The following is a 24,102-nucleotide window of genomic DNA, read 5'->3' as shown; positions in this document are numbered from 1 at the left end:
TCACTTATTTACAGTTTCAGCATAGTGAAGAAATTCAACAACCTTTAATGAATGTTTTTTTTCTCATGTTATTTCTATTTTTGTGTCGATGATGTGAACAAATCCATTTTTCCATCACTGTTGTTGACTGATAGTTAAATCACACAGGCAGTGGCTTCATGAGAAAAGAACACATTAACATATAGTCACGTTTAGTTTTAGAATAAGCTATTAATCAAATCTTATAAGAAGACAGTGATTTTCCTCAGAATTTATAATATCTTTTGCCTTTGTAATGCTAATATAAAATGCATATAGAAATGATTGACTGCTCCTGTATGTTAGCACACTGAACTGCTTCACTTCATAGGGTGATGAACTGCATTAACTTTGTTATAGTCTATGCACTCCTTCAGAGAGGAGCGTTTCAAATTATGAACGCTGCACTGTTCTCATTACCGAGTTCAAGTGCGCCCCATGTTCTCTATTCACTTCAATTAAACTGTTTCAAATATTAGACTGAGGCCCACTTGAGTCCTCTTCTTATATTTTCTCATTCCCTCTGTTCCTCCTTCAAATTACCTTCACTCTTGTTGACTTTCTCACCTCTCTTACACACTCTTTGACACTCTCTCAGGCATCTTGTGGCTTCTGTCTGCTAATTACACCCAGCAGATGGAGACAACAATTGAAAAGACACCCGCCGCCGCACTGCCGCGCTCCTTCTTTCAAATCAAATCAAATCATTTCACATTTTAAAACACTGACCGCCTTCACAGTTTCATTGAGATTCCACATGAGATGTACGGGACCCGGGGAGGCTCCCTGTGCAATCTTCAGTCAGTGGCTCGTTATCAGAAAAATCTGTTCAGCTGAACACAAACAATGATGCAGACAGGACTAAATGAACGGGCTCAGATAGTTGCTAAGTCTGTAGCACAGCAGCTTCTCTGTGCTACATATTGCTCCATTTCATTTGCAAATGTCTAAAATTAATTTCTCACATGACCTTTTTCTGATTTGTTTAACAATAAATTGCCTAAAATTAAAGTAATACAGGTGAAAACCAAACAGACGACCAGAAAAAATGCTCCTGTTCTGCACTATCCGGGCTTCAGGACTACACTCTATCAGATAGCTTATAGTAAAAGCTGTGGTCTAGACTCAAGAGAAACACTTTCAGATAGTAAGTCTTCATTGCACAATGTGCCAGAGGTCAACAGATTAACCCATGCCTGTGTTCTCCGGTCCCCACAAGCTGCTCTATTATTGCCCGGTACCTACAGCCTGGAATAGAAAGGAGGGAAGCTACAGAAGAAAGAGCACGGAGGGGGCGTGTAGGATGGAGGCGGGAAGGCGAAAACCACAGAGCTCTTGGGTAATTAGGATGAACTGAGGCCAAAAGGTTGGAAAGAAGAAAAGAGACCGAAATTACAGCTGAAAATATCTAAAATGTACAAAATTCTAGGGCTAACAGCAAGTCAGTGGTCTGCCACAAGGAAAATGACACATTATATGTTTAATATTGATCATACACTTATGATAGGTTTGATTATTAAGGTAAAAAAATGTTTATGGATAGAGGAAGGCCAGTGTGCTACAGCCAGGTGCTATATGCTTATTACTGCAAATCAATCATCAATTATATTGGGTGTAGCACTGTAAAATGCCTTCAGAATGGCTGATGAAGAGACAACACCAAGGTATCTGTGAAGCCTGTTTTAACTTTGCAGAGGAGCTCATTAATGACGGACATTTTGCAAGTTGTTTGTTGCTCTTCCAAAAGAAAAGAAAAAAAATCAATGGTACTGGGCTTGCTGCTGCCAGAATAAACTAAAAATGAATCATGCAAAAAAGAGAGGGAGAAAAAACAACCTGCCCGGAGGAGAAGTATGAATGTATAAATATTCACCACCCAACAAAGACAACCAAAATAAAGGTTTCTTAGAGGAGAAATATGTGGTTCTGTAATCTTCAGGTGGTTCCTACATTGTTTAAGCAGAGTCCTCACTATGTACGTATGTAAATGTTGGTTTATTGTCTTAAAATGAGGAGAAAACTAAATAAAAAGAACTCTCACAGAAGCAAAAGCACAATGAAACCTCAGATCAATAAATCTGAAAAAGATGACCCCAAGTAATCATTGTAATAATCCCACACTAACTGCTGGGCCCAGGTTGCTCATTAGGAGTATCTGTGTTATAAGACTTGAAATGACAAAAAAAAACATGCACCAGTGGCTGACAACGTTTCTCAGGGGAGAGGCAATCAATGCTGGTAACAAGTGGTGAAGTTGGTGGGGGGGTGACGTGCATCAGGGACTCAGAGCCGCTCAGTGTGGGCATCATGCCTCTAAATTGCTTTGTCAGCTTCAGTGGCCTGACTAGAATGCCCATCTACTCCAACAGCCGCCCCTTATTCAGATGACTGGGCACTCACCTGGCCAAAGAACACTGACGTGTGTACACACAGACACACACACTTGCCAAAGCGCAGGAACAGCGGGCACGGGAACAGCGGACCGTCTGTATGTGTCCTGGCAGAGAAGCTCTGACTGACTCCCAGCCTCAGGTTCCACTGAGAGGCCTTCCACCTCAGCTCTGCCATGTCAGGCTTGACCACTGAGACGGACTGAAATTACCCAGACCGACTCTGAGGTCCCACTGAGAGAGAAAATATAATCATATTCTAATTGCTGACAGAGTGTTCTCCAGTGATCTGCCAGGACACTGTGATTAGAGCCCCAGGGGGTGAAAACTGCTGCACACACACACACACACAGCACTAATAACTGCATGCATTCCATTTGCATTCAATATTCATATTTAGTGATGGTATTGATGTGTTTCATGCATGTGTTAAAGTGTAGGTATTTCAATCCGAAACCAGTGTGTGTGTGTGTGTGTGTGTGTGCGCGCCCTAAGTGGCAGAGTTTGATTCTATGATGTGAGACTCTCAGGGATTAGCCATGCTCTAACATTACCAATAGTACTGGACTGGAAAATGAGAAAGCATGCCATGATTTTGTCTAGAGTAGGGTGCGCACACACACACACACGCGCACACACACACACACGCTCACAAACTCAAACAGCTATTATTTCCCGAGAATGTGTGCTCAAAAGCTTCAGTATCTAGTGCTACAAGATTTCAAATAATTTGCCACTTTGGAATAAAATCAGTATTCTCAGGCACTGAGAGATAAATGACAAACACACACACACATATTTGCATTCTTGTGTCATGAAGTCATGTCCTATTTTGTCATTGAAATCCTCTCCTTACAGAGAGCAAAGGATCGAGTGGGAAAAGAAAGTAGAAAAGGGAGCGTTTATGGAAAACATACATGTGTTGTTATTATGCAGGGATTGCCGCAGAGACCAGAGGAAATAAGGCAGTTTGATCTGATGAGTTCGATCGGGCGTGCGACAAGTGGGTGACAATGACTTTCTTCGCGCAATGAGCTTTTGAGGACAGCAGCGTTCTCCAAGTGTAATCGCTATGACTAAGCTTAGTGACAACTGTTTCTTCTAGTTTGTGACAACACCATGGGGGCGCTGGAACATTCTAGTAATGTGATATGGCACCCATCCAGTTCTCCCGAGTCTTGGGGCTGAGATTTTGTGTACTTTGCTAAATGTACACAAATTAGTGTCACTTTTTAAGGATTACGCCCACAGGCAAATCATGCTAATGATGAGGTTTTAGTTATTGTCTTCAAACTGCACTCCCTTCAAAACAAACAGCTTCTCACCTACACTGACATGCTTCTGCACATGCTCATCTGTGCATTGACACACACCACTTAGTGCATGACAGCCACAAGTGCATATGTATGTGTTTGTGTGTGCGTGTGATGCAGGGTGATAATGGCCCCGTGGGTGTCTTGCCATTGGCAGACAAGCTGCATTACATGAATACTCAATGAATACCCAAAACTCAAAAGTTCTGCACAAAAAAAGGAGAAAGGACAAAGGACAAATGTTATAAGACAAAGGATGGAGGGCTTTGGTGCCCTGGTTGCCAAAGCTGAGCAGCTCCTGCATATCTAGGAGTGTGTCCCAAATGAAGGGCTGCATCAGATAAACGATGCATTTGTAGACCCTTTGCATCACAGGCTGCGACGAGGCCATCCCACTTTGAAGGCTTCTTCAAATGCAGAATTACATCCTTTTCCCTTTTCCCCTAAAATGAAGGATGCATCAGGTGGATCCAGCAGAATGTATCCTAGGATTCATTGCACATCGGTGGCAGTTGATTCTTTTCACAACAGAACACAGCAGAGTCCATCAACTGAACTCTCCGGTTTAACAACCACTGGTGCAACCTTCAAGGGCTACACACGCGGACTATGAAGCACACACCTTCATAGACCAGAAAGGGCCTCAGCTGGGACACAACTACTGAAAACTATGGACAAAGCTTTCATAACGTCACCCATAAGTGTCTGAAGTGCTGTGCTAAGTGCCCCTGTGAGAAGCTGCCGGAGACTCTGATCGTCGCCATTTTGGCAGTGTCACAGTCCACCTAAACATCAAATACAGACAAAGAGGTGAAGCTAAGGTGAGCGTTGTCACTAAAAGGGAACTTATCAATAGAAAGTACAATTGTTTTCAGGCTGTAAACGTGTTTATTTCTGCAATTTGAACATGGAGAGTCTGTGGGGATTGGCTTACTCTTTGGAGCCAGGTTACTGCTCGGACACAGCTAGGGAATTCAACTTAAGTGTTCCTTTGAAGGCAATGTCCACCTTATGACAAATGATGTTTGCTTTTTCGAGGAGCATCACTAAAGGTGCAGCAAGTCCAATTTCTTCAATGCAGCTCTCTGCTGTAACGGCACACACTGCACAGGTGTTCCAAACTTCCACATTGGAAAAAGAGTCTCTGAAAGTTCCTCTAAATCACTGGTGATCCTGCAGAGACCTGTGTACTGGGAGAGGTAGAGACATGATAGAAAATGAGGATAATGTTGGTTGTTTTCAGACAATGTCTCCAGAAAGACATTCATAGCCAATAAAAAAGAAAAACTTGACCACAGTCGCTATGACCACATTTTGGTGATATCAGGCTGTAGATTCACAGTTCAATGCTTCTTTTTCAAATATTTCCTAAATCCTGAAGACCAAACATCATTTTGATCCACATGCTCTGCCACAAAAAAACAAACGAGTCACCTCTTATATATCATAACATGAGTTTTGGACTTGATTGTGATTGTTCCTGTTAGACTCTACTAGACACCATCATGTGTCCCGCAGACTATCTGGTCCCTCTGGAGATAACACAGCAACGGGCTGCGGAGAGCCTCAGAGCGTCTAATTGAAAACCTGGAGAAATCCCAGCGACGCTGCAGTGACAATATGCGCTCCCAATAGAATACCAGGTATTAGCCTTGTCCATATTACAGCATGCCTGCAGATACGAGCCGGGTAGTAGTGACACGGAATCAGAGCATCAAAGTGTAGCAGTACTGGGGGATAAAGGTATGTGTGGAAAGGCAGACGAGGGGGAAATAATCGCCTTTACTACTTATCAGCGTGTCCAGGCAGGAATTGGTGTCCATACCTGTCTGGCCTGTTTGCTGAGGGGGGGTGTCTGGGGACACAGTGCCAGTTGCCCCCGCGTCAGCACCTACAGCACTGGAGAAGATCTCAGTCCTGTGGCAGGGGTTAGACAGACAGGGTGTCCACATGCTGCCCAGACAAAGGCTACAGAAGTCAGGGGATGCCTGTGGCTACACTGTGTTTGTGCAATGTGTGGTCCCACACCGCAGCCTCTGACTAACATCATAATAAAATGATAAAGTTATCATCTGGTATCAATTTAGACAATTTATACTGCATGGGTTGCTGCAAATTAAATCAGTTCTTTTCCACATTTTCCCAGCATGGAACGCTGCAATAAGAAAGGAAGAATCATCTAAAAGGAAAGGGTAGAGATGGAGGGAGCTTAGGATGGGATTAGTTGTGCTTGTGTGTGACAAAAGAGATAGAACCAAGCACACACAGATAAACAAGAGGCTGATATGAAAGGCTTGGGGGATGTCCTTTCATTCCATGAGACGCTAGGATGACTTTTACTCTGCTTATTCTTACACTATCATTACAGCACAGTAGAGAGGCTGCACAAACTTTACACAAGCTTAACTCTCATCCCAGCACACAGAACTAGTCGGGGACCTGGCTGCCAACTCCGAAATAACAGCAAAACAGAAAGTTCTATTTCAGAAATGTAAAAAGTAGTATTGGGTATTTTGACGTTTGTGCTTCTGTGTGCGGATCGATCCGCATATGTGTGCAGACATCTTCGCATGAGCATGTGTCGTGTGGACATTGTGCCACAGAGAGTCTGTCCGGGCTTCGTGGAGCGTCAGTCCCTCAGGTCGTCGATGTCAGTGAAACTGACCAGTGTTGTCTGCTCTCCTGCCTGAGTCGCGTCCTCAAGGGAGGGTTTGAGTGGATAATGGCTGACGTGTCGGGACGGTTTGTTGTCGGGGCTGCTGGCCAGAAGCTGTGATGTAATGTGAATAAGATGATGGTTATTGTGAAAGTTATTTTTTTCTGGTTAGAGACAAGGGTCTATACATTCTTCATGAAATGCTGTTAGACCAGGAAGAGAGCTAAGCTAATCCAGCAGACGAGTGGACTTATTATGACAATGCACTAGCTCACATGCAGGGGTTGTTTTTTAATAGCTTAGTTTAATAATTCAATACGCTGAGGGACCATTTTCTAAAAACAACAAACAGCACTAATACTGTCTGCTGCTGGTGTGGCTTAGCAGGGTTAAAAAGCATGAAAATGGACTAATGGGTGACACTGGTGATGTATAATTTTATAATTTTTACCACGACCCGAGCTTTCCAGAGGTGGTAAGGCTATGTGATGTGTTGTTATAGCTTTACTTGTGTTCTTTGGTAGACTAATCCTTCCTTTCATCCAGGAGAGCGAGGATATCAGATAGACAATAATAGGACCGAGATCACACTGGTGTTAAGGAAAGAACATTTACAAGAAAAGGGCTTTTAATATTCCTGGTAGTAACTAGACTCGTAACAACCTGTGACACAAGACTCAGTAAGCAGACATTTGATTCCTAAAACACATGGTTGCAACCCAGAAGAGATAACCTGAACACCTGCTGACTTCTGCTGCTACTCTGCTTTGTGCCAATTACCCATAAAAGGCTGTAACAAACGATATAATATGAATGATATGTGATGAGAGAACATGTAGAGTTTCATCTCAGTGGGAGTGCGTTTGGGTTTTCTTAAGATGTTTGGCTGAATATTAGCGGCACCAGAAGAGAGCTGGAGTGTCTCTACAACTTTTATTTGATCAATCAGCATTTGTCAGTGACTCAAACATCTTTCAGACCCATGATTTAATTTGACTCCTGTGTGCCTCTCAGCAACTGAAAGCATATTAACATGATTACTGGTGGATTTAATGTGAAGACGTTAGTTTTTTTGTAAAATTGTTTTTGTCGACTAAACAGATCTGTTAATACAATTATTATCAGTGGCTGTAATATGTCTTACCCTGCTTAGTGTGTGGCTTGTTCAGTAGTGTGCCATGGATGGAATGTATAACCAGACCAGTGGGTCAGAGGTCTATGAAGAGTGAAATCCTACCCCTGTGGACAAGGGATTTTCCACCAGCACCCCCGAATCTCCACCATCATAACCAACAATAGCAAATCTGCCGGCAGAGTGGCGCTGCTGAGATGCTATCTCCTGCACACATCAAATCCCAGATCCACCCTCTGATTGGAGGAGGAGAGGAAATCCTCATCTTCAGTCCCACAATCATTAGCGTGAATCACAGCTGCAATTAAAACCTCGTTTATCTTAATTACTGAACTAATGAGACGAGTCCCGCAGGAGCGAGACGCGGCTCTCCGAGGACACTTGGGGCGAGGAGCACGGAGGCGAGAGAGGCGTCGTGCAGAGTCACACTTAAGTCTGCAAACAAGAACGCCCTCACGCTAATCTGACTGCAGCAGAACACACCAGCCCGGATAGACAGAGACATATGCACAAGAAGGACACACACACACACACACACATTAAAAAAACAAGCCTGACAACCTTACCCTCCCACCTTTATCTCTTGGCTCACCCTTCATCTCCCATTATCTATCAAACTTATAATGATTTTATCAAGTCTACAGACTCCATCTCCATAAGGGTTCATTGCAGTGCTATAACTCTTGATTTTGCAACGACTGGGAATACATCGCGCCGCCTAATTAATGTCTTTTTAATGCTCTTCTCCTCTGGAGCTTAACTCAGCCCTTCAACTTTGCAACAAACACAACACACACAACAATACAACATGTGGCAGCAGACGGTAAGTAAGACTGAGTAGGTGTGTGTACTGAATGGGAGCAGAGGGTTTATGGTGAGCTCTCAGTGAAGAGGTGGGCTGGGCTGTGGACTCTCGGTCCTGTGTGTACAGCAATCACGTGCATTAACGTACACACACACACACACACACACATGTTTACGAATAATACATGACTGTGCACATGCACACACACGCACACACACACACAGAGGGTCAGATTTCTTCGTTTTGGTGTGAGGTCATGCTGTGACTCAGCAGATGGCAGAACAATGAATATCTTCATCAACCCAAATTCCCATGGTGTGCCAGGTTTATCAAGCAGTGCCAGCTCTTATCAGCCAGCTGGCCATTCTGGAGGCATCGATGTCCTTCCATCCTGGCCACTCTGGGCACGACAGGGGGCAAGCAGAGTTTAAAGGATACAGACCACAGACGGCTGTAATCCTCCCCATGGGTGTTTATTTCCACCACCCTGATCAATGTTTCAAGGAAGGATCTTGGGAGGGATTGTTCGTCCTTCAGGATTCAAACACTGATTGTGGTTAAAATAAACACCCTGCAGGGGTATTAAAGCAGCATCACAGCCGTGCATGATCACACAGTCAGAAGTGTTTTTATCTTAATAGAAATGTGGAGTTTACCAGGAGAAAGAAGCAAAAAGAGAAACTGCATCTTACAGACAATTTCTGATTGTTTGTTTACTGCAACAAACAGAAGGTGTGCAGATTGAATAAGTAGGGAACAGGATCGGCTCACGCAGCATGTCAGAGATATAATACAACTTTTTAAAATATTATTCTAAAGGAATAAAATAAATGAATCTAAAGCATAGAGATAATATTAACAACACTATAAAAATGAGGAAAATAAAAGGATTAACTTTTGATCTTTGTGTGCAAAGGTATCACACTGGATGTTCTTTAGAAGCAGGACTGATAAAGAAGGTCAATAGCTAAATGCTGGCTGCTGGCTCAAGTTCAACACGCAGGTGAGAATTACACAGTTTATATCATCTTATTCTTTGGGCAGAAGGTTTCAGATCAATGCAGAGAAAAAGGGGCAGACATTAAAGACTGCCACCTGGAAACAATAAAATGATTTCGAAGCTTTCGTTCACAGCACTGAGCTACATTTTCTTTATTTTATGTGCACACTGACCTGTGTGTCTGCCATGATTTGCATTTGGTAGGTGTTCTCAGAGGCTTTACAACAAAGTGCAAACCACTGCTGAAACTCAAGAACAGAAAGGCCAGATAAGACCAGAAAACACCTTAAAAAGCCCAGTTCTGAAACCCGATTCTTTCACCTGATAAAGTTATCCTGTTCCAGAATGATGGAGGAGAATGTATGGAGAAGGAAAGGAACAGCAGATGATCCAAAGCTGCACATCTTCAGTCAGACATGGTTTTATAGCATAGACATATGTCTGCCAATGGAACAGAATCACTGCTGTTTATTGATGGTGTGACTGCTGATAGAAGCAGCGAGACAAATTCTCAGCCAAATGCTCCCAAACCTAAAGGGCACCTCTTCATATTGATGATGGATGATGACCCAGAACACACAGTCAGAGCTACCCGAGAGTTTCTGAAGCAAAGGACTGGGATATTCTTCAATGGCCATTACTGCAAAGGCAATCCTTGTATTTTATTTGTAATTAGGTTGTATTATCTGTGTGTGTGTGTATGAAAATGATTCCTGAATGGTTAAAAAGAAAAACCTTGATTTAGAGCAGGTTTCTTGATTGCACTCACATCATGAGTGTTTTAAGTTTTTAATTTAACATGGTGGTGTACAGAGGCCAAAACAAACAAACTGCTATTGTTCATATTTATGAACCCGACTGAATGTATAATATGGCACTTCAGTAACTGCTGGCATGAAGACGGAACAAAGCTCCAGCTGCCCACCTCTGTATTATTCACACAGAAAGGCAAAGCAAGGTAAAGATCCTGGACAGACCCAAAGGGTTAAACCTTCAGTGCATGCAGGTACAGCAAGTATTTGGACAGAATCAACACCTTCATCAAGACTAGATGTTTTTTTTCCCAAGTTCTGTTAATCCGTTCCAAATTATCTCTGTCGTTAAAAGTTTTTCCTTAAATTAAAAAAACTTTGACTTTCCAAATGACTTGGAATCATGTCTGTATTTTCCCATCTTCCCTTGTCATCATTCTCTGATAAGGTTAACAACAAACACCTGTCTATTAATCCGTGATGTGGATCAACACCAAAAACTAACTCTGAGCTCCCCGGGTCAATTTGTCCACCACCATTTTTCATGGAAGTCTGTTCATCGTGAGTTTCTGAGAGATATCTCCCTGGCAGACCGACAGACAGAGTCACTGGCAGCATAAACATCACATCCTTGGCAGAGGTAAGAAAACTGAGCACAGAGTATTAAAAGCGGGATCACTGCTGCTGCCTTATCTGCACCATGCAAACTGTGGCTTCTTTAAAGTCAAACACTCAGATATAGTAACACCAACACAAGTTAAGGATCTCAAAACGAAACTCAATATGGTGGTCAGCACCTCTGACACCGAGCATTTTACTCAAAAAAACAATTGAATCAACACCCAAGCAGGACCAGAAAATCCGGAGATCACTCTGTAATGCCGAAGGTGAAATTTGTCACTCTGACAAATCATAATCCTGTTTTGATGGCACGAGCCAACTTCAGAACGATAACACTAAACGAAGACTGACTCCTGCACAACTGCACCACAGCAGTGATTAATAACCGCTTACAGCCAAGCCGTTCCTCCCATTCCGAGGCGCTTGCTCTCTGCTCTTATTGACAGTTGTGCTTGATGAGACTTGTCTATTATTGCTGCAGAATTATGATAAGAGGTGATCGATCCCCCCCTCTCTGTGCTGTGGATGTCAGATTGATTATGTGACTCAGACCTGAGATGATGGTGTAGCCGATTCCTCTCGGCTGGCCGAGATCCTGGTCAATGGCTGTTATCTTCCGCACTTCGTATCCCTGCAGAGAGACACACAGAAAAAAAAAGCTGCCTTTAATGTTCACAGTTAGTTTCAGCTTTAATCTGACAGCATGTCAAAGTAGTTTCACAATTAGCAGCTATTGAGAAATAAAATACGATTTTTAACAATTACATTCTGGGAAAAATAAAACAGAAACACTTCTGCTTTGGCTAATTAATTTCTGGTGTTTGCTCAAAAAGGTAATCTAAATTCTAAAACTACTGAGCACTTGAAAAACACTGTTTCTTTAATTGGAATGAAAACAAAATAGTAAAAATACACAAGAAGATGACAACATGCAAATCACAACGTTTTTCTTCCTGTGGGTGTTGTTAGCATTTCATTTGGGTTTATTTCTCCTTTCATTGTTACTAAACTCACCAATGAACCTGCTCTTCAACAAAACCACAATATGACAGTTGAAAAAATGAAAAAGAAAGACAGAAAGCTATTTGAAAAGTCTTTGATCCACTGAGCTTTCTCAGCATACGTGCCTCAATCAGACACGGTGGTGATACTTAAAAACCCCTGTGCTGCAGTGAGAGATTGAGAGTCCCTCCCCACTTCCAAATTTCCTTCTCCCTCCCTCCCTCACTCCCCTCCCTTCCCTCCCTTCCTCAGCCCTCTCACTCACACCCAAGCATGCTGCCTCCCATTGATCCTGGAAATTGTATCTAAGACGTGTTTATGCTCCATTTCTGCCAAAGCATCTCCTGTCATTGACCAATTACAGCAGAATCAATTACAAGCCTTTTAGAGAGACTGATTCACACCATTCAGTAGCTGAGAGGGGAACACACACACACACACACACACTCTCTCTCACACACACACACATACAGGGACAGACTAAGAGAGAAATAAGGGACCGAGAAAGTGAGTGAGGAGAAGCGATGCTGAAGTAATATGAGCAATATTCTCGAGCTGTCCACACAAGTGGAATATGTTCAATCAACCATCAAAGATACAATCCCTCCCCTCCTGCACACACACACACACAGAGACACACACACACTAACACCAGCACATCTCCACAACATTTGTCTCCCCCTCTTCATCCTTTCATTTCTAGCTATACAGTGCATTACCCCTCCCCAACCTATTCTCCTTTTCTCTCCTTCTTCTCATTGATTTGACAGCAAAATTGTGTTTGTCCTAGAAGGGGCTTAAACGTCAGTCCAAACACAGATTCATAGCTATAACAGCTAAAAACCCTGCCCTGTGATTTCTTTTTGGGGGAAAAAAAAAAAATTCTCCTACTCCTTTGTCAAACTTTTCACTGCATGACGGGTTGATCGGCTCAAGAAACAGAAAGAAAGTCTGTGGAGGAAGCGGAGGGCTTTTTTGTGTGCACACACACACCTTTGAGAAATGACCTATGACAGGGATCCAAGTCTGATATCCCTACGTGTAAATGTCATGGGCCTTGAGAACAGTTGACACTCATTCTGTCACTGTACGCCCTCAGCTTATCACCGCCAAACACTACATAATGGAAATGACACATGCCTGTTTGAATAGCACTGGAGGTCATGGAGGTGTGCATGTGTACAGCGGCTCTGCTGGCCTGTATTCAGGCCATTGATGTAATCCTAGCTGTTGTGGGGTCAAACAGATTTTAGATTTTGGGTGTGCGCCTGTCATGACCTCTTCTTACAGTTTCACTCTAACAGGATTGCACACTGCCCCCTACTGTTAGAGGCACGAGCTGCAGCACTCCAAGGCAGTATTACTGAGGATTAATGCTCCTCAGCTGCTGTGGAAAATCTGGAATCCACTTACACTAGTGTCAACTTTGTGATCCAAAATAATTGCTTTTTTTAACTCTTTATTCTATTGTCTAACTTCCACCTTTTTCCTCAATTCATCCAAACATGTTATTGTCTTTCTCTTCCCTCTATGCTCTCCTCTACTCCTCTTCCTCTTGTTGTGACCTTCCTGGTGACAGTTGATGAATCAGAGAGTCAGGGAGACACCGGCTTCGACTCCGTCATGCACCGTTAATATGCATGCAAATGTAGCACTTGACATTTCTACTACGGCCCGTACAGGCTGAGGGCGAGCGAGGTGTAGGGTGGCTGTGCGATTCTGGGTGGGGAGGTGCTGGTTTGGGTGAGATACGGAATGAAAACTGATAGAGTGAGTGAGAAACAGAAATAAGCGTGGATGGTATTGTGCCCTTGTGTATAATCCCCTCTCTACAAGAAGAAACATCAATAGCCGGACCATTAGCTGCCTGGGAACTGAGTTTACAGGCTGAGTCAGAGAAGTGAACATAATGGTAGACAGGGAAACAGACACTTAACACATACACACTACAAACCTGCAATACAAAAAAAGGTATGAGCATAGTGGGACCCTGCTGCTTAGAACTTTATACTTCATACACATGCAACAGTATGAGCTCATGAGAGCTTGATGAGCATAAATTCTACAGCCTCAGTGACCTTTGCAAGAGGCCTTACATCCATGCAGCAGGACTGTAAATCTCCCACAGTAATTACAGTCTCCAACACCTGCAGTGCTCTGTGGAGGGGCCTGGGGCTGAATGTGTGTGTGTGTGTGTAAGTTCCCTAAAGGTGAGAGGTGAGACATCCTGCCCTGATAATAACTCAGGTCTTCATTTTTAGCCATGTTTCTCCTGCGACTGCTCCACTGAATAATCAAAGAGCAGTATGGACACTGGACATGTGAAGCTGGAGATGAGCAATGAAGTGAAAGATAAGTGGATCAAGAAAGAAATGGAAACATAAAAGCTGCATGAAGGCGCTGGACTGTGGCGGAGTGATGTCAGATGCATTACTGACCAGGGGGACGTCCTCCCCTATGTTGGTGCTGTAGGGCAGATTGGTGAAAATGGGGTCCATATCTTGGACATCAGTGATGGTGATAGCCAAGTTGGCGAGCCGGGACAGAGGTCTCAGTTTGTCTTGATCCTGAAAAAAAAAACCCACATGTTCATTTGTGCTGTTGTGACAAACTTAGATTGCAGACAGTGTCTGTGTGTGCTCACCGTAGCATTAACAGTAAGCTGGTAGGCTGAGGTTGTCTCATAGTCCAAACGCCGGGTGACAGTGACCGTGCCTCGGGCCCCGTCAATGGCAAAGAAAGGAGAAGGTGGCTGGAAGGAGAAGAGAACACTGCCCCCAGTGCCCTGGTCTGGATCTGTGGCATTCACTATAAACACTGTTCGGCCCACTGCTATGTCCTGAAACACAACAAATGAACACAAACATGAACCTTACTGACACTGCAGGGAACTATGTACTCCTATTATTATAGAAATGCTCAAGATGAATAGCACTGCTGCTAAAGTGTGAACTTCTGACCTTCTTATGGTTTGCAGAAGGTACACAGCTGCAGACAACAACTTAATGTAGCCACAGTTTGAGAACACAGTCTGCAGGGTGCATATTCATCCTCCAGATTATGACAACAAATGTCATAACAACGCATTTCAGATCAATACTGACAAATGAAAACAATTACTAAGGTGGCTACTTTGTGATTGCTTGGTTGCTGGACAGAGTGTTAACTCAGTATCACATCAGTACCCACATATGACAAAATGCAGCCCATCCTCAGTAGGAAAACAGAACATGAAGTTGATATTTCAGTCCTTGAAAATGGAATGTGTGTGTTTCTCAGCCTGCATCTCTGCATGTTCATGAGGGCAGGGCAAAGGGAAACAGTTTCCTTGTAAAATGTGTTCAATGCTATAAAGTTTTAGGATGATCTTTACCTAACTGCTCTGTTTTTAATCCATAACTTTAATTCGTTTTTATTCAAAATCTAAAAACTTAACCGTGGGTGTCAGGGGGACTTGAACCTCAGACTCCTGAGTGAAAGTTGCATTTACCCCCTCTAACCGCACCTGCCTCCTTACACCTTAGTCTTTGGGGCTATATCAGTCCCATGTTAGGATGACATTGGTCAATACAATCATATGTTCCATTAGGATAAACATAACTATGCATTGTAGGGCCAAAGGTGGCAGTTTTCTTTTTGAGGATGTGTTGGAAAAAAGATTTTTTTTTCATCATACTGGAAAGCAAATACGCAAAAGAAGAAAAAATTAAACACATGTAAATTCAAAGTATCTGAAAACTTGCACTAGAAATACAACAATACTCTTTCTAAGAGGAATATTTATGCTCCAGATGAGAATACAAGCCCATTGGAGGAAATGAGACAACCCTTAATCCATGGTGCATAACATGTTTTTTTTAGTAACTTTGCAAAATGAGAAGCATCCCCATGTGGGTTCAATTTGGGCACACAAGGCAAAAATAATGAAATCTCAGTTAAGCAGAAAGAGAGAACCTTTTTTTTACTTTGTGACTGCCTCTGATAAAACACTTCTTTTCTTACAATTACACAAATTTGTTGCACCATGTTGCCTGTAAATATAAATGTAGTCTATCTGTGTTACCCACAGAAATGACATTGTGTAACAATAAGTAGGAAAGCCACATCAGAGTTGCGGTTTGTCTCAGTCGTGGTCAAGGGGAGGGCGGGGGTATTAAGGAACAAAGTCCTCAGGTATTGCAGAACAGTTTGTCCACATATTTGAGGAACATCCTCATTAATTGGAATTTTATCTCAAACCAGCCACACACACACACACAATTATTAAAAACTGAGAATGCCTGCAGATGGGAGGATGGGAAGTATCCAAATATACAAAGAAAGGGGACATCTCCTACTCTCTTCCTCACACACACACACACGCAGTCAGTCAGAGTGTGTGGTCTTGTTTATTGCAGGGGGTAGAGTGTGGCCACACAGGGAGGTCATGGTGTTAAACTAAGCTGGGCCCTGAGCCAAAGCTAAAATGACACAGTAAGAGAGCAGCTGACCCCACAGTCTGTGTGTGCTGGTGTCAGGGGACTGCAGAGGTGTATTTGCATGTGTGTAGCCTGAGCTACACATGTTGGTGTAAAATGTGTGTAAATATTGCTGTGGCAGTGTGGAAATGTTTCTATGCATTGTGAAATAACACCTCTCACTCAAGAAATCAGCGTATAGTGGACCCTCCTTTGCACCCAGGCCATCACTGATTTGGCTGATTGTACTGTTTTGATGGTTCCTGTACTGATTGATTACTGATTACTGATTACTGACTGAAGCTCTATCTCGTTTTAGGCTGTTCATTCATCACCTTTAACTAAAATAAAAGCTCTCTATGTAACATAAAAGAAAAGCTGATAAGAAGCTTTTGTTTCTTGGTTAAAAAAAGTCCCATTCCTACTTTCCTCTTTGGTCACTGACACACTCCACTGCAGCTATTTTCAGTGTAACTGCAGCTAACATCTTCGATAGCGAAGGAACAGAAACAAATCCACCTCCCCACTACAATAACTGCATTTGAATAAGCATCTAAGCTGCATGTCTCTGATATATTTATTATGCCTGTCAAGTCGTCTGCTTATGAGAAAACTGGAAACACCTCTAAAGGTAGCCCACAGCCTGCAGCCTGACACTGGAGCACAGGAACAAATTAAACGGATAAAATTATACAAAATCAAAACCTAGGTGGATTATTTAAATATTCATGCTTCTGCTAGTTTTGTGTATGTGCCTGTATGTTTCCGGCTGGCATGGATGTCTACATTATCAACTTTGCTTTGATGTCAAGGAAGGAAGTTTGATAGTTAAGTTTTGTGTAGGAAGAGTGTGTGTGAGCAGTGTGTTAAACCAGTGTGAGATACGATGCATCCTTTTCCTCTCCTAAAGCTCCACAGAGCAAACTGTAAAACAATCAGAATCCCTTTATTTCCAATAACTCATTAACACCAATGCCACAAGGTCCAACGACTGCACACACTCCAGTGTAAACACACACAAACCTGCTCATTTTGATCTCCCAGATATGACAGAGCCACAGCGTTCAAAGCAGTTCAAGCAACAAAAGTTCAAAGCTCGGCTGAGAAGCACAGATGACCAACTCTCAGCAGAATGTGTCAGTGTGTCAGTGTGCAGCTTCAGAGCTGAGCGGGCTGAGCCGGGTGCAGGTGAGGATCATATCTGAGCTGCTATTAGATTTCAGAATCTCTGATCTCACCCAGCAAAGAGAATATGAACATTACCCATTCACATTATTCATTCTTATCTTTTTGTTTTTCTACTATGAAGGTCAAAATGCTCACTTTGGTGCATTTTAATATGAAAAGAGGAAACAATAAAGCAATCGATTTGATCGTCAAATCCAAATGATGAGTTTCTCTGCATCCTAGCCATCCATCACTACACAGAGCTCCCCAGTCAGTAATAAGGTCTTAGTAGTTCATCACGCAGCTCATCAAAGAACCGGCGCACATTTAGTCTTCTGCTTGGCCTTTTGTACCTTCTGTTGGCTCTCAATAGCTTTGCCACCAGGCCATTGATTAGACGCCTGTGAAGTCAATGTGTGTGACCAGGCGCAAAATGCAAGCAGTGAATCCCCCTCTGCTTTTATTAACCTATAAGACAATCCAATCACTTCTCCATATATGGGACACACAATAAACAATACGGAGAAAAGAATGGCCGCTATACACTGGATACCAGTGCACGCTGGCCGACAAGCGCCGTATGTGTCACTGCCTCTTCCTTCACCCAGTGCAAAAGCCAATTGGTTCATAGCCATGGTTCATATTCCTGCATATACTCCTTGACAGTGCTTTGTAGCATTTGAATAAACGGAGGCTATTTCCTTTGGGAAGAAGAATGTTAAGCGGTAGTGAGACGGCTGAAGAGGGATGAAGAGAGTTCCCTGCTGTGTCTTATCTGAAGTGCACTGCAGGAATCGCCCTCCTCTCCCTCTGAGAGCTACTACTTATGGAAGAAGTAGAGACACATACTGCAGAGAGAGAGAGAGAGAGAGTTAAAGCAAGGACAGACTGACAATTCACATTCAATATTTTGTTTCAAATCAGACTGAGATCCAATTCAGATTTTCAAAATATAGATTTTTGCAAATGTACAAAATAACATTTGCTATTATGCTAATCTTTTTAGCCTCATTGAAGAGGGAGGTTTACAGGCACATACTAGTGTAAACAGTGTTTCAAATGTTACAGTACATGCACTAACACAGCAAGAAATGTATGAAAGACCTCTCAGCAGAGATAAGATATATTCAAACCCAATACGAACGCACTAATTACATTAATTCAACAATACAAGCAATGAAAGGATGCATATCTGCTACATGAATGTTTTGGAGGCTAGAAGGGTCACAACTACTGCAACAACTACTGTTTGTCACACTATGTCTCATGTTCACTAAGTATTTTACCTACTGAGTTGATATGTAAGAAATGTGTCAGAAAAATTAGGCGATGCATCGACTGGAATATTCGTTGGCCGCAGTCAGAATGTTTTCATTGTCTCAATGTTTGGGAACATGGCAGAGACAGGTGATAATACTGATAACAGGACATTCTATGATCTCCATAGCATTACATCAGGCAGGGCTCTGCAGGGACAACTTTGCTGATAAGCATTTTAAAACATGCAGATCTGAGGGATTACAAGGATTACATCTGTTTGATTAGAATGCCAAATTTCAGGGTGAACCACAAAAAGGTGCTCAGCACCATTAGTGCTTTAGATGGATTTCTGAGAAAAACTAAAGAACACCTGTGTTATTTTAGCTGTCCATTCTAATGTTGTCAAGATTCATTGTGAGGAGGTCATGTCAGAAACAGAGCGAATGAGTGTTTGTCATGTATCAGGAGGGCATAAGGAGAACACAGGCGTGATAAATGAGAGAATGACAGAGTTGTGAAGAGAGTGGAAGACTGAGAGGGAAAGAAGGGAAAGCAAGCAGGAATACAGATACTGGATGAGCCAATCAAACTGAAAGCCTGTCACTAACAGCCATGAGACACCTCTAATAAAGAAAGGGATCCCTCTTCGCTTTCAACCGCGTCTCTGTTTGCTGTGCTGCTTTGGATGAAGACAGCGGCAGAGTGTCCGTCTCTGGTGGACCCAATTTCAGGTTCTACATGACAGGGAGACTCTTGTGATCCTGCGGAGAGTGAGTGCGGGACAGAGCTTAGGAATGCACAGCTCCTCTCTGGGACTTTGAAAGATGATGAGTCCACCGAGAGCCAGAGCTGCGACTGTAATGGATTCTAGCATTTTAACGTCAGCTCTTCTCCTCTGGAGGTCCCAAGGGGAGTCGTAACCACAGCGAGAGAGGCGGCGTTCTGTCCAACAACAACTTAATTCATTTATGCCTCACTGTTGTTGTGTTAGCGTCGAAGCCAGATTCAGTCAGACTGCAATGTAAGAGGCAAATTATGCACTTCATGTGCACAAGCTAAAAGCCCAGAATTAGTGTATGATTTGTTCAAAAAATTATGCAAATATCCAGACAGAGCTCTTGCAATGGAGAAGTAAGTACAGGGCTACTGAAAGCAATGTGGGAGAAATATGTAAAACATATGAAAATAACTCTTTTCTTTCACACTTTAACAGCTTAAACTGATTTTTTTTTACACCTAGCATTGATAACATGTCAGTAATGTTCTTTAAAAAGCAGACAAAAGGTAAGGGAGAGATGTAGATTTGTCCCCATCAGCTATACAACTCATTCCCTCCTAATGCTGCTGGATAAATATTGATCAATCACATAAGTGCTCTCTCTATTAGCTTAGCACATTTACTTTAAGTTAATTCACCGCCCCCTGAATGACCTGAAACAGCCCCTGGTGTCATTTTTGGATCCGTGGCAGCATGCCTCTCCATGCTTAAGCACTTGATTTGCTCGGGATTTGCTTATCTATGATATTTCTAACAACACAGACACTGTATTGATTTTGTGTTCATGTATTCAACCTGAGAATTTCAAGCCAAATGGTCCACAGATTGTTGATAATAAGAAAAAGATGCTGCTCTACACACTGATTCTGGTCCCATTGATTGTGGCTGTGACAGGTTGAGCTTATTTACCATTAAATGTAAACATTGTTGTGTGAGAAAAAAGAAACATGACAATTAGTGGATAAGATTTATCTCATATGGATGAAAAGTCGTCCCCATTTAACACAGTCTGTAAAACTCATTTTCTTCTTCACACTCCTGCTCGAGACATCTGTTCTGTAAAAGTCTGGTGGTGAAAAGCATCTTTAACAGTTCAACCTTTTCCTGACTTTGTCACAAGATTTTGAGACTTGTCTTGATTTTAGGTCAGTGACTGACTGAGTGACGGATCAGCTCTCACTCCAAAAAAAAGCAGCTGCTACCTGTTGATTCAGTGAACAGTGTCGGGATTTTTTTGGTGCTATTTCTGTCATAAAGCCGAGCTAACTTTTTGTCCACCCTGGTAAAGGCCATGGCAACCCTACGGACTTACAGGCACAAAGCTTTGTTCTTATTTTGTCAGAAATGTTAAAGACATGGTGATTTGTAGGGGCATTGCCTGGACTTTGGCCCCCTGCTGCTCGCAGCTCCAGAGGCCCAACTGTTCACTACAATAGAGCCATGATTACACCTACACTGTGCGCAACGTTCTCAGTTCCTCCCCAGCTGTCTGCTCTCCGCTTCCAACCCAGCAGGCCTGTGATTGTACTGGCTCGGCTCACCCTTTCACTTCCTGCCTCTCACAGCCCCCTGTCCCTCCATCACCGCCTCCCACATGTGGCGGCTTGTCACACTGCCGCTGGGATTATTCGTGTCTATGTGAGGGAATTTTCTTGCATATTAGGAGAAAAGAAAGGATAAAAGTAATAGTAGAGACACATGTTAATGAAAAGAGACTTATGTGAAGGCAAAGCAAAATGGTGCAAGGTTTAAAAGCAGTTTAAATTAATCTGCAGCTTTTAAAAGGATCAATAAAAAACATTCTCACATATAAATGCTGGAATACGACATTAAGTTTTGACACTAAAGTCCTCGACTTTTACTTCTCAGTCTGCAAAACTACCTGAAGTACTTAAGGTCTAAGAAAACAACATGGTTTTTATCAATACACACAGCAAAAAGACAGTTAAAAGGCAGAACTCTCACAGCTGCCATAGCGTGATTATTGGTTTATAACAGAAGTCACAATACGCACCCAGTTTGTGTGCCTTTAAAGGCAAGTCCAAACTCATATTTCAAAAATAACAATTAATCAAACTACTTGTTCCATGAAACTTCGATTACATGGCGTCTACTTTTCTCCTGAGTGTCAACAAAAGAAAACAACACAACAAAGCCAAAGATTTTAAACACCTTAATTTCAGTTCAAACTCACAGCACCCTTCAGTGATCTTGTGCTCAAGTGCCACCCAAGTCTGCATTTAGTCAGCGGGTGCGGTTGGGCACTCTGAGGTGATCGAGGCAAAACAAGCCATTAGACTATACAAACAGTAACTCTGTGCACAGCCAGAGCCACTTTCAGATTGGGTCCATGCTACAGGCTACAGGTTTATGCAATCACCATTATCATCTGAATTAATACACAATATATACTCAGAAAATAAACAATCACACACAACTACATGATGATGATGGATGGATGGACTCGGAGAGGTGAGTGCTGGTAAAGACTTCACAGTGTGCGGCTTCGGCAGAGACGCTGAAGCAGGTGAATCACAAGAGCGCTTAAATTAATCATGGAGGTGACACACAAAGCCATATTTCACATCTGAAATTAGCTTATCAATAATTCACAGATATTGAAACAAGAGTAAGTGTCCTTCATCTGCAAAGTTTCAAGAAAAAAATACACAAAAATGATGTATACCCTGCTGTACGCAGCTTACAGTGAAACTGTGTGAAATAAACCTGCAGTGTTTTGTACAGTATGTGTGTGTCTGTGTGGATTTTTGTAAGGGCTTCTCTATGAATATGATTTTCCAACTCAAGGTTGCAGTACCAAGACATCAGGATGCCAAGGATTACAAATGTTGCGTCAAATTGTTGAGCTGTTCCTTCCGATGGTGTCCAATAGGAACCTTGGGAACCACAACCACAATCTCATAAACATCCAGACAGGAGAACCCTTCAACATGCTGTACGTGGAGAAGCTTAGTTTATGGATTAACGTACAGTATTTGGCAAAGGGAACCCTCAGGATCAAACGAAGGAGTGACATCTATTTATGAGCATTGGTTTGTGTTATATTTAAAATTGTGTGCAATCACAATTCCACTTGTGGTAACTGTTGTGACGGGGGGGGGGGGGGGGGGGGGGGGGGTTCTTTATAGCCTGTGATTTCCCAGTGGCTCTGACCAGCAGTATCTACCTGCGATATCGTGGAGAATGCCATGCTTGGATCTGAGGTGGAGGTAGGAGCCCCACCTCATAAAAGTCCTTCAATCTTAGCAGCCCCAGTGGTAAAGCCTTGGTGGCTGATGCCATCATTGCAGCCTGAGTGTTGAATAGTTGTGAGTCACACTGCCTGAGTGACAACATGCAATCTGCTGATAGGTGTGCCTATCAGTAGTTCAACTCCAATCCCAGGGATAATGCAATCTTGGAAGACAGATTGCTGTTAGGGGCCTCAGCTGAGTGATGAAAGTTGTGCAAGCAGCTGCTGAGCTTTGTGCATGACTCGCTGAATTGTGATCACAAACCTATATGTGTCAGACTGCTCACTTACTTACTAGATCTGTGAAGTAGGATTACAACAGAGGGCACGCCAAAGGACTTCACAGTCTGCATGACTTTGTAGAAATTTGTCTCAGTGGACAAGGGATTGACACAATTGTTTAGCTAGTCTAGGCATGCTATGTTTTCCAGTGTGCATGGATGAAATGGCCTTGTTTCCATAAAATTCATCACTGCATGCATCTATTTTGACATTAGGGGTGGAATGGTCCACAAAATCCAAAATGGTTCGGGTTGCATCACAGTTCAGAGATAACAATTTTCGGTTCGGTTTACATTGTTGAAGTTTTTTTTCTACTTCCTTAACACCATCGGCAGCTTTGCAAACGATTGGACGCAGAGTGACGTAGAATCTCTCCTCGTACATGGCTGTGGCTGTGTTTTTCTTCCGGTAGCGATGTTAAATCAGCGAGAGTTCAGTCTGACAGCGCTTTATTTTGAAAATCCACCAGAAACTCTTTTATTCTGGTGCTTGACTTCCTGTCTGCTCGATGTAGTTGGTGCAAATAGATGCGTCTTGGGTGCGACACATCTCTACAATAGAACGTATCACGTATCAATGATACGTATCAACGTATTTCTCGCGGAGCAGCGTGCAGCAACGCTTCTGGGACGCTTCTAAAACGCGCTGCTACGCAGCCGGTGTAAATACTCTGATTGACTATAATGGAAGCGTTTTACAGCGCTTGACGCGTCCGGTATAAATCAGGGTAACAAGTCATGCAAGAAGCACATCATGCACACACAAATGTGTGAAAAGCGTGTGTATCACGAACGTTAATTTTCTGTGTTTCTGGCCGCATTATATTTTATTGACTTTACTAGCTGATATGAAAACCTTTCTATTGTGAGATTCTGAGTAATAACAGCCCTTCTGTGTCCCACACAGCTGTGGTAAAGCAGGTTCAAGGACTCTGCAGTGAGAGCATCAGCCACACAAAGCTCCCCAATTCTCCAGTTTGCTCTTCTACCTTTTAAAGCAATGACTTATAAAAGCATCTCACAATAAGATTGTTTCAGACAGAAATGTACACACAGTATTTATCAATTTGTAATATGTAATGTAACTAAAATTAAATGAATCCAAATATGAGCTGAATAAAGCTTCACTGTTGGTGAGGCTACCATTATTGGCTGACAACACCGATTGAATGTATGTCCCTCACACAGCTGTCAGTCATTTTCTTCTTCCTCTTTCT

The 24,102-nt window shown here is 42.6% G+C and overlaps 1 protein-coding gene across 1 annotated transcript in view; it reads right to left on the bottom strand.

The window, feature by feature from the left end:
- cdh23 (cadherin-related 23) overlaps nucleotides 1-24,102 on the bottom strand; it is a 130,735-nt gene that overhangs the window by 59,131 nt on the left and 47,502 nt on the right. The window contains exons 8-10 of the mRNA XM_028422897.1: nucleotides 14,334-14,528; nucleotides 14,128-14,256; nucleotides 11,240-11,318 (exon numbers count right to left, since the gene is read on the bottom strand). Of these exons, the coding sequence (XP_028278698.1) occupies nucleotides 11,240-11,318; nucleotides 14,128-14,256; nucleotides 14,334-14,528 (403 nt within the window). The remainder of the gene's footprint in view (nucleotides 1-11,239; nucleotides 11,319-14,127; nucleotides 14,257-14,333; nucleotides 14,529-24,102) is intronic.

This window comes from Parambassis ranga, chromosome 15 (genome assembly GCF_900634625.1).
Source record: "Parambassis ranga chromosome 15, fParRan2.1, whole genome shotgun sequence".
Lineage (NCBI taxonomy): Eukaryota > Metazoa > Chordata > Actinopteri > Ambassidae > Parambassis > Parambassis ranga.
Note: the sequence above shows the minus strand (reverse complement) of the source record. Positions and strands in the feature narration are given on the sequence as shown.